The sequence below is a fragment of the Phragmites australis genome, chromosome 1 (assembly GCF_958298935.1).
Source record: "Phragmites australis chromosome 1, lpPhrAust1.1, whole genome shotgun sequence".
In the NCBI taxonomy this organism is placed as follows: domain Eukaryota; kingdom Viridiplantae; phylum Streptophyta; class Magnoliopsida; order Poales; family Poaceae; genus Phragmites; species Phragmites australis.
Genome location: NC_084921.1, coordinates 40347897 through 40357623, shown reverse-complemented (window position 1 = coordinate 40357623; position 9727 = coordinate 40347897). Strand labels below are relative to the sequence as shown.

The 9727-nt window shown below is 38.8% G+C and overlaps 1 protein-coding gene across 2 annotated transcripts; it reads left to right on the top strand.

The window, feature by feature from the left end:
- Positions 1-4145: 4145 nt before the first annotated feature.
- On the top strand, positions 4146-9293 carry LOC133918925 (uncharacterized). 2 transcript variants are annotated; one of them, XM_062363061.1, is made up of 4 exons: positions 4146-4825; positions 6934-7243; positions 8351-8428; positions 8521-9293. In XM_062363061.1, the coding sequence occupies exons 1-4, from the start codon at positions 4593-4595 to the stop codon at positions 8569-8571; spliced, it is 672 nt and encodes a 223-aa protein (XP_062219045.1). In that variant the 5' UTR covers positions 4146-4592; the 3' UTR covers positions 8572-9293. The 2 variants fall into 2 exon arrangements, with proteins under 2 accessions (XP_062219045.1, XP_062219050.1); XM_062363066.1 differs by having other exon boundaries at positions 4147-4825; positions 6937-7243.
- The last annotated feature ends 434 nt before the right edge of the window (positions 9294-9727 follow it).

Sequence of the window (9727 nt, the reverse complement as noted above, 5' to 3'; positions counted from 1 at the left end):
AAATTAGATTTTTCTTGCACTCGATTTTGAATTTGACTTCTTATGAGTTGGGTTTTGGGAGGAAGCCAAAGGTTTCACATTTAAGAGTTTTCGGTTGTAAGTTGTCGATGCTTCATCCTAATGTGTGGCAATCTTGACTAGTTTGAGTCACGCTCTTTTAATGGTATTTTCTTGGGGTATTCTCTTTATAGTAATGCTTACAAGGTTTACAATCTTGACATTAACATTATCATGGAAACCTGTGATATGACTTTTAATGAATCAATCTCATGTGCTAGTTATATCTTTGAGTGTGCAGGTGATCACGAAATGAGTGATAGCATCTTTGCAGATGACGACCTTCCAGCTCTTGTGATGATGAGGATGATCCACTACTTCCCTCGACCACACCTACTCCAGACCTGGCTCCTGTTTCTTCTACTCCAGCAGAGGGTCCTGCAGCCTCTACTTCCACTTTAGCTGATCTCGAGCCTGCACCCAGTTGTGCTTGAGGGGGAGGTTCTCTCAAGGTGTGAGGCCCCTCAACACATTCAGCGGCGAGACCCTCCACAAATAATGATCGGTAACATCAATAAGAGGGTAACGAGGTCCCAATCTGCTTCTCATGCTCATTTTACTGATTCTGCATTCGTTGATTCCTTTGAGCCCTATGATATTACACATGTTTTATCTGATTCAAATTAGGTCAATACCATACATGAAGAGTTTGAAAATTTTGAGAAAAACCATGTTTGGGTCCTTATATAGCCACTCCCTAATGTTCACACCATAGGTATAAAATGGGTTTTCAAAAATAAACATGGGGAGGATGGGTCTGTAGTGAAAAACAAGGCTAGACTAGTGGTTCAAGGTATCACTTAAATTGAGAGGATAGGCTTTGGAGAGACCTTTGCACTGGTAGCTAGGCTAGAAGCCATTAGGATCCTTCTAGCATTTGTGGTATCCCAAGGTTTCAAGCAATATCAAATAGATGTTAAGAGTACTTTCCTAACTGGCTTCATACAGGAAGAGCTCTATGTCAAGCAACCCCTAGGTATTGAGCATCCAAAATACCCTCACAGAGTATACAAGCTTCTGAAAGCTTTATGTAAGCTTAAGCAAGCACCTAGGGCTTAGTATGATAGACTTTGGTCTTTCTTGTTATAGCATGGGTATGTCATGGGATCGGTTGATAAAACTTTATTCACTCTCAGGTATGGCAAAGATTTCCTACTTGTTCTGATTTACGTGGATGATATCATTTTTGGTGGCTCTTCTCATGTAATTATAGCCAAGTTTGCAAAAACTATGAGCAGAGAGTTTGAGATATTGATAGTGGGAGAGCTTAACTTCTTCTTTGGACTTCAAATCAAGCAATACAAGCTGGGCACATTCATCCACCAGACGAAGTATTCCAAGGAGCTGCTGAAGAAGTTCGACATGAGCGACGCGAAGCCTTTAGTGACACCGATTGCTATCTCGAGGCGAAGCTAAGTCGTGAAGGCGTGTACTGCAAGAGAGCAAGAAATAGATCAAAATACCCTCGATGGTAGGTAGGGAGTGTATTGCAAGAGAGGTATTTTGGTAATAAGCAAGGAAAAGACCAAATTTTCTAGACCTATAAATAGATGGTAAGGCTAATATGAGAGTTTGAACTAGCCACTTGAGCCCCTTATGCCACCCATTTGAGAGACCTAGTGCTAGGGTTTTAGAGGAGATGAATGATGAGTGCTTAGCCTATGTAATATGTGTGAGTTTTGAGAGGAGGATATTTGTCATTTGCCTAAAATAGGGCTGGACTCTTTAAGTAATGATGTTTATGTTTTTACATATATTTGAATTCCACTCCTAGTTTCCCTCCATTGATTCGCTTGGGTTTTTTTTTTTTTGGCAAGTTTTTGATCTAGGTTGCGATTCTCATTTTTGTGTTTGAGCTGAATTTGTCCATCTTGTTGGAGTTAATCTTCTAGTTGACAGAGACATAAAATTCACATATGAAAGTACACAATTGGGTATTGAATTCATTTGTCTCTAATCCATCAACTTAGAGGTTTTCTTCACCTAGTGATCATCTCTCTGAGTTTTTGATGTTTCTCCTAAAGATCTAATTTTTTGTGTGGGGTTGAGTCATAGATTAGTTTGCTATAGAACCTAAGGTTCGATTCCAACCATGAGACCCACCTTTTATTGAATTTTTAATTTTGGTTTTGAATTAGAACTTCTAGGTTGAGCCTGAATTTCTGTTGCGTTGCTATTTATGGTGATTCCTTCTTGATGTGCGTTGGTTGAAGAATGAGTAAACCATCTATTTCGCAAGAAATTTATAATGCGACTATTCACCCACGTATAGTCGTCTATCTCGATCCTATAATAACGCGATTAGGTAGTGAGACCTAATCTAGCACCAAGAAATTAGGGACATATAGAGAATTTCTGCAACATGGTTTGTTTGGTAGGTCCAACAAATGTTAAATGCTAAGGAAAATTACAAATACTTCTCTAAGTAAAATGTCCTCTTCTAAGTAAAATGCACTCTTCTAAGTCAGTTCAAGTTGTAAATACCCTCTTTTAAGTAAAATAGTTATGATTATCACTCTATAAGTCTTATCCCATTACAAAATTCCTCCAAAGGGTTCTGACTTAGATGTCACATTAACATATGAGTGGATTACATAAAACTACAAGTATGGTGTCATTTGTAACACAAAACTATAAGTATTGTACACTAATTTCACATAAAATCCGATTTTAATTAGATTTACCAAAAAATAGTGTTATTTTTATCCAAAAATCCTATAACATTTTGTATGTGTTCTATAATCTATGTGTAATCCATTTTAATTAGACTCACCCAAAAAGTTTGTGTAGAATTTAAACTAAAATTCCTCAAAAAGGCTACTTTTATAACTACAAACAATTATTATGGCCTCTAATAAAATAAAAAAATAGAAAATTCACTAGTATTCTTTTTATATGATGGAATAATTTCTAAAATTATTTCTAGCCCTAGGTTATATGCTGAAAAAGTAAGTTCCTTTGTAAGTATATAAATAGAGCATATAAATGGAGCATTATAAAGGAAATTACTTTTTCACCATATAACCTAGGGCTAGAAATAACTTTAGAAATTAGTCCATCATATAATAAGAATATTAGTGAATTTTTTTATATTTTTAGGATTTTATTTGAGACCCTAAAAATTGTTAATAGTCATTAAAGTAGCATTTTTGGAGAATTTTAATTTAAATTCTACACAGACTTTTTTGTGAGTACAATTAAAATAGGTTACACATGAATTATGAAATACGTACAAAATATTTTAGGATTTTTGGAGAAACATAAGATCATTTTTAGATGAATCTAATTAAAATCGGGTTTTACATAAAATTAACAATACTTATAGTTTTATGTTACTATTTATAATACTTATAATTTTATATAATTCACTCTTAACATATTTAGTGTGATGTGACATCCAGTGCTCTATATAGGCTACTGATAAAAAAAAGATAAAGATAAGGAAGAGTCTAACAGTATACTAAACACCATTGAATTAATATGTCTTTGCAATTGCCTCTACAAATGAGACAAAAATGAGAAGTTTGGTGAGCAAAAATATGCATTACAGCCTCCCTAATCACATCATATATATATGTTATTAGCCTATATGGAGTACTCAATGTCACCTCACGGCAAATATGGTGACATGACATCAAGTTGAAACATTAAAGGGGTTGCAGTTGTAGAATGGTATTTATAACTTGTAGGAGGGTATTTATAACTTGAATTGACTTGCAAAGGGTTGTTTGTATTTCATGGCAATCTTTTTAGGTAAGTTACAACTTGCTCAGGTTGTAATATTCGGGCTTATTTGCAACGCAAAATATTCATGAAAATTTTACAGCTTTTAAAAAAATAGTTCATTTTTTATAGGAACGCGCCTTGGCCTATTTCACATGATTCGCTTTGGCCTGCGTTTGGCTGCTTCACGAGATCCAAGTTTCAAGTGTGTTTATTTACTCATCACACCGTGTGTTTGATTTAACGTCACAATTATAATTCATTAAATTTTTTATTATTTTATTTCATATATCAGATTTATTTTTATATTAAATTTTATTATAAATGTGACGGCTATTTTCTCGATCGCCGCCGCCGGCTGAGAGACATCGTAAGTTCTTCTCATTCCTGTTTCATTAGGTGCATGCCAGTCCTAATTTCAACCGTGCGCTTTCCAATTTCTTAATCCCGTTCTCTACTGTGCGCTTTCCAATTTGTTTTGGTTTTCCCTTTACCAGTTTTGAGGCCAATTAGATGGGTGTTTGGCTGGTCGTCTCCCATGGCAAATTCCTTCTTTTTGCCTTTCTTTTTTTGCGCTAGTTGATTGAGTTATATTGCGAGGGATTTGAATTGTCGTTGGGATTGTTGAAGAATTGCATCATGCTGAATTTCAGGGAAGCTCACTGGAAATTGCTTTGCATCTCATGAGATTTGGGCTTTACTTTCTTTTCTTGAGATCCCCCAATTCTTAATCATGATTTATTCCCTTTTCCTTTCTGAGGCATATAGATTCGCCGAGTAATGGTTTCTGTTCTTAGTACAAGCGCACGGCAATGAAGGGGGAGGCAAAGAACCACTACCACACGCACGTGCGCGGCTCCACTCGCGGCGGCGGCGGCACGGCGGCGGAGAGGGACCTGCTGCTGCAGTGGGGTAACCGGAAGCGGCTGCGCTGCGTCAAGGTGCACCGCCGCGACGTTGCGGTGGCTGCCACGGTCGCCGCCGAGAAGGCCGCGGCCAGCCAGCGACGCGCTGCCGCCGCTGCGCTGCAGCACCGCTGTCTCAGGTCTGTATAGCTGCCGTGCTTTTATTTCTGTCCTTATTGTCAGGCAACAGTGTAACCTTAATTTAGCGTGCGATTCTGCTCCATAAACTTTTTCGGTGCAAAACGGGTAGATTGTAGTTCAAGTTTGGAATTTGGATGGCCTTTGTAAATCAAATTTGCTATGAGCTGGACATGTCCATGCCTCCTTGGTGACTCTTGTTCTTTGCTTCATACAGTGTTAAAATATTTTAGAACGACCAGTTATATAGCTTGGTCAGCTTCAGCTTATGAGCTTGTAGTTGAAGTTAGGACCAAACAGGTGTGGCTTATTTGACGGCTTAATAAATCTGTGCATCTATTCCACTATGAGCCGCAAATAAACTGAATTCGGTGAGACTGCGAGAAGAGGTCTGCGGATATGTATATAACTCCCTTTTTTTTGGCGAGGGCGATATGTTTATAACCTAAATGATCCACTGAGCTAGCTTGTTAAAGAAACTCTAGCCAGGACAAACAGTATCCATATCAAGGGGCGACTGTTATTTGGATATGCCTTCTGTCTCTTTCGTTGTCTTTAGGTTTCACCAAAATAGACTACTTGCAGTCCAATGTTACTGGAATATGCTGGGAGGTGCGAATATCATAACTTCACATATAATCCGAAGAAGTTATGAATCCACCGGTAAATCCTGTTAGTAGGGGATAAACTACCCCCCAACTTTCAAGGAGCAAAATAGCTATATTACTAAACCTGAATATCAGATAGGTCCCTTGCCCAACTCAACTCTTCTTGATATAAATGATGCTTAACCTGATTTGGACTAGCCTACGAGTAGACTATTTTGCCGAAGCAGGTTTACTTGTAATTTGCACCATGTGCACAATTGCCTTTGTTCACAATATCTTTTAGCCAATCCAGGTTCAAGTTTTCTGGGGAGGTTACTCCACTGTAATTTAAGTCTATGCATCAACATATTGGGATTTCTTCTAAAAAGAAAAGTAGTCCTTAGTGAAGGAAAACCCATTATCCATTCTTGTGCACTTGGCCACACAAATATACATGCCTGTACCGTTCCTGTTGTTACTGTTTTGGTCTATCTAGATCCACGTTGTGCTTTTTTTAATTATGCGTGGATTACAGTACATGACTGATGTTGACAGCTGAAAATAATGACTGATGGGCTAGGATGGTCCAATCATCAGTGTCTCACAATGCTGTGTTCCATAGTCATGCCATGTTGGTCTCTTTCTTTCTTTCTTTTTTCTAGGACTATTTCTGTTTCCTTTTTATTTGGCACTCTTGGCTCGAAGAGGAAACACCTGTTCACTTATCTTAAATCTTTCACCACCATCCATATTGTGGATGGTGATACTTGCCGTTCATCAGTTGTCCTCATTACATCCACTCCTATTGTGGATAAAAGCAAAATGATTGAACTTGTTGCTGCTTCCTTACCCACTCTTTCTATCTCCTGAGCTAGAAGTAAGTTGTAGGTGGTGATGGAAGATGTCCTTCTGAGACTTTACTGTATTGTACATTTGTAATGTTTAAAGGAAGAGTTCACATTCAAACCTTAGTCGTGACTCATGAGATCAGTTACCATGTAGTCAGTGTTATTTTCTTTACTCTCATGGTAAATGAATCAGTTGCAAACCATTTTATTTTTACTAACAAAATATGAGGCTTGCAGACAATATAAAAGCCATTCAGTTTAGTAGTCGCATCACTGCATCTTTGAATAACTGTGTTCTTATTCGTTCTAATCATTTTTTTCTTTGAGATAACAGAAGGGACGATTTTGTTATACAAGTATCCTTTTTCCCCTCCATCTTTTCTGGCCGTTGTCACAGAGTGTGATTAGATGGTATCTTTGGGCAAACTGAATCTGTTCAGGAATTTTTCTATCAATGAATTGTTCAACTGATTCTTTGTAGTATATTTGTTTTCTCCTGTGAGATGAATTTTAAAATTATACTCTGTCTCCTAAAATTACTATCTAATGCGATACACAATAAAAGTATACAAACTAGCTTTTCATGTCTAGATGATCACTTGCTTTTCACCGTCTTCTATTAATAGCAACTTTACTGCTTCGGTTTTCTTTTCCACCTTCGGTGGTACAAATCAGCAGGAACTCAGAGGTGGCTGCATATATGAGACCATCAGCACAGCAGAAGCAGAATAATGTGTTCCACATGGTGGCATCACCTGACAAAGAGCGTCCAGCGAGAGGTGTCAACAACAGCAATAATGGAAATTTATCAGCTTCTCCGGACGACAAGAAGGGCTCATCTTCAGGGAGTGAGGGGTCTTTGTGGCCGAATTTTGCAATTGCACTGACAAACAAAGAGAAGGAGGAGGATTTCTTGGTGTTCAAAGGTTCAAGACTGCCCCACAGGCCCAATAAAAGAGGCAAGATCATCCAGAAGACCATCAATGTATGTTCCCCACCTTGTCATCCTGTCCTTCCTTAACTCTCTTTCAGTTTAATCACACTTTTTAACTAAATTGTAGACACTCACTCCACATGAATCAAATCTTTATTTTTGACACAACGAATGGTAACCACTTAACCACAGATGAAAAACTGTACTTAGATAACACTTCTGGAATATCATTAACACTATTGTGTGTGCTATAAAATAATTGGTTAGCTATTCTTTTTAAATATGCACAGGACATGAGGTCCCGTGGTCCCAGTAGCACCTCTTATCTGTCCACACGTCCTGTTTTGCTGCCTGACAAAAAGATGCATAGAAATAAACGGGCAAGATTTAGCGAGTGACTCCTTTATTTACTAGTTGCTTGTGAAGAGAAATATTTCGAAATTTAAACCATAGCATGCTTCTGCCTGAATAGAATGTGTGCCAACTGCCAACTGTCTGTATGTTAATGCAATCAGATTCAGTATTGGTCTTCATTAGCCTTCCTTATCTCAGGGATTATCTGGAATTGTTTGTCTGATAGTCTCCACATGTCACTTGGCATCTTTTTATCAGGGGGCTATTTAGTAGAGGTCATCATAGGTTTTATCATATAAGAAGCAAAGCATGTCACTGTGAGAACATAACAGACGTGAAAGAGCTAGTCGTGGCTAGCACATACAATATTTACCATCACAACACTTGGCAGTGGCAGGGGCAGCATATAACTACTTCTGGTTAGGAACCGAGACCACCATAGCTTGGCCATGATGCCTGGCTTATACACTGCAAACCCAATTCGAGTAACTTGCATTTTGACTCCCTACTATAGTCCTATAAATATATGTTCCAGATATATGTACTTTGTCCTCTATCATCCTGCTGGATATCTAAAATGCCAATTACGGAGAACGTAACTTACCTTGATATCTCTCAATGGTATACGCAATTGAATCATGAGATTATCTCCCAGTGACTATCTGGAAATTGGTTGATTCAAATGGAAGGGGTTGGGGGATCAGGCATCAGGAACCTCTTGCACTTTCCTTTGTCTACTCTAGTTTGCATACTCCATTATTATCGCCTGCAATTCTCATGCTCAAATGTGTTTATTGCTGCCAGCTTGTATGCCCGGGTACATGGCTCTGTGATTTGACTCTTGAAAGGTATGAAGTCCGAGAGAAGAAGGTTTCGAAAAAGGTCAGCGGATTCACATTTCAGTACCGATTTCACCCTACAAACCCTGAGCACGTTTTTGGAAGACCTAACTAGCATTCTTTTCTATGCTGCAGCGTCCTAGGGGATTGAAAGCTATGCTAAACATGGATAATGATTCAGAGTAACCAAGCCGACTGAACCCCACAAAAAAAAAAACACTACAAATACCATGATACCTAACAGGAAAAGACAGCACTCACATATCCTACGTATACTCGAATTGTTCATTGCCGGTACATACGCAAAAATCAAGTTGCTCTCCCTTTCTGGCGATTAATTACATCAATTGATGGATGCATCGTCTGACAGCGAGGAGGCTGCTGCAGTACCTTCTTCACACCCCAATGCAAGTAATGGCTACACTCCTCATGTTACACGCAGTCGCAACATGACGCCAGGAAGTTAGATGCGCGCGACTGTAGGCGTCCAGGGCTCCAGGCTCCAGAGTACGTCCCCTGAAAGAACTGGCAGAGAAATGGTCCTGAATTATTGATGCCGATATGATGGTCCAGTGTGCAAATCCATGGAGAAGATCACGTTCTGATCTGCTATTGTTTGCACATGTGTTCACGTGGAAAACGAGGAAGTGGACATCCTGTGTGCAGTGACCCTTAGCTGCAGATGATGATGTAGTGTCTAGTGATCTGGTCTTTCTATATACGGTCTTTACTGCTCTTATGCTGCAGTTTTGAGCAAAAGATATCTGCTGATTATTTGTAAATGCTCTGGCCCTTTCTGTTGAAGTATATTGCTGCATTTCCTCAGCATTTTGTTTAGGTTTTCTTTTAACTTGTTGCATAAAACTCAATATGATGTCGGAAACAAAGATTCTGAGTTAGAGAGTTGACTTATGCAATTACCAAGAGAAAATGTATGAGGCCCACGTCATGGCCCTTGTGGTAATGGATTCTAAACGTGAGATGGTGGTGAAGTATATTCCATACATTTCCTTGGAATCTCAAGGTTTTGGTCTGTGAAAAAACAAATGCATCTAAAGCATTGGGGTGAGTTGGTTGGTGTTTAGAGCTCAGTACTTTCTTATCAATATTTTTATTGACGTTAACTTAAAAATGTCAGCTTCCCTGTGACGAAGAGGTTTACACGGAACTTATAGCATGGTAGACATGGTTTATCATATGGTCGTTTCATTTTCTCGAGCTGAGGCCCCGAATGTTAATGTGCTCCTGGGACAGTGGCAGATGAGGCAGCACAGTGGTGCGCCACTGGGGCTAAAGACCTCCGGACTCTGTTTGTTGGATAATTTAGGTTTCTTTTTCAGTT

Excerpts from the sequence above, each read along its gene's own strand:
- LOC133918925 (XM_062363061.1), top strand. The coding sequence starts at position 4,593 with ATGAAGGGGGAGGCAAAGAACCACTACCACACGCACGTGCGCGGCTCC. Across the intron at positions 4,826-6,933 it reads CTGCAGCACCGCTGTCTCAG|CAGGAACTCAGAGGTGGCTG; the intron begins GTCTGTATAGCT and ends GGTACAAATCAG. Across the intron at positions 7,244-8,350 it reads TCATCCAGAAGACCATCAAT|CTTGTATGCCCGGGTACATG; the intron begins GTATGTTCCCCA and ends TATTGCTGCCAG.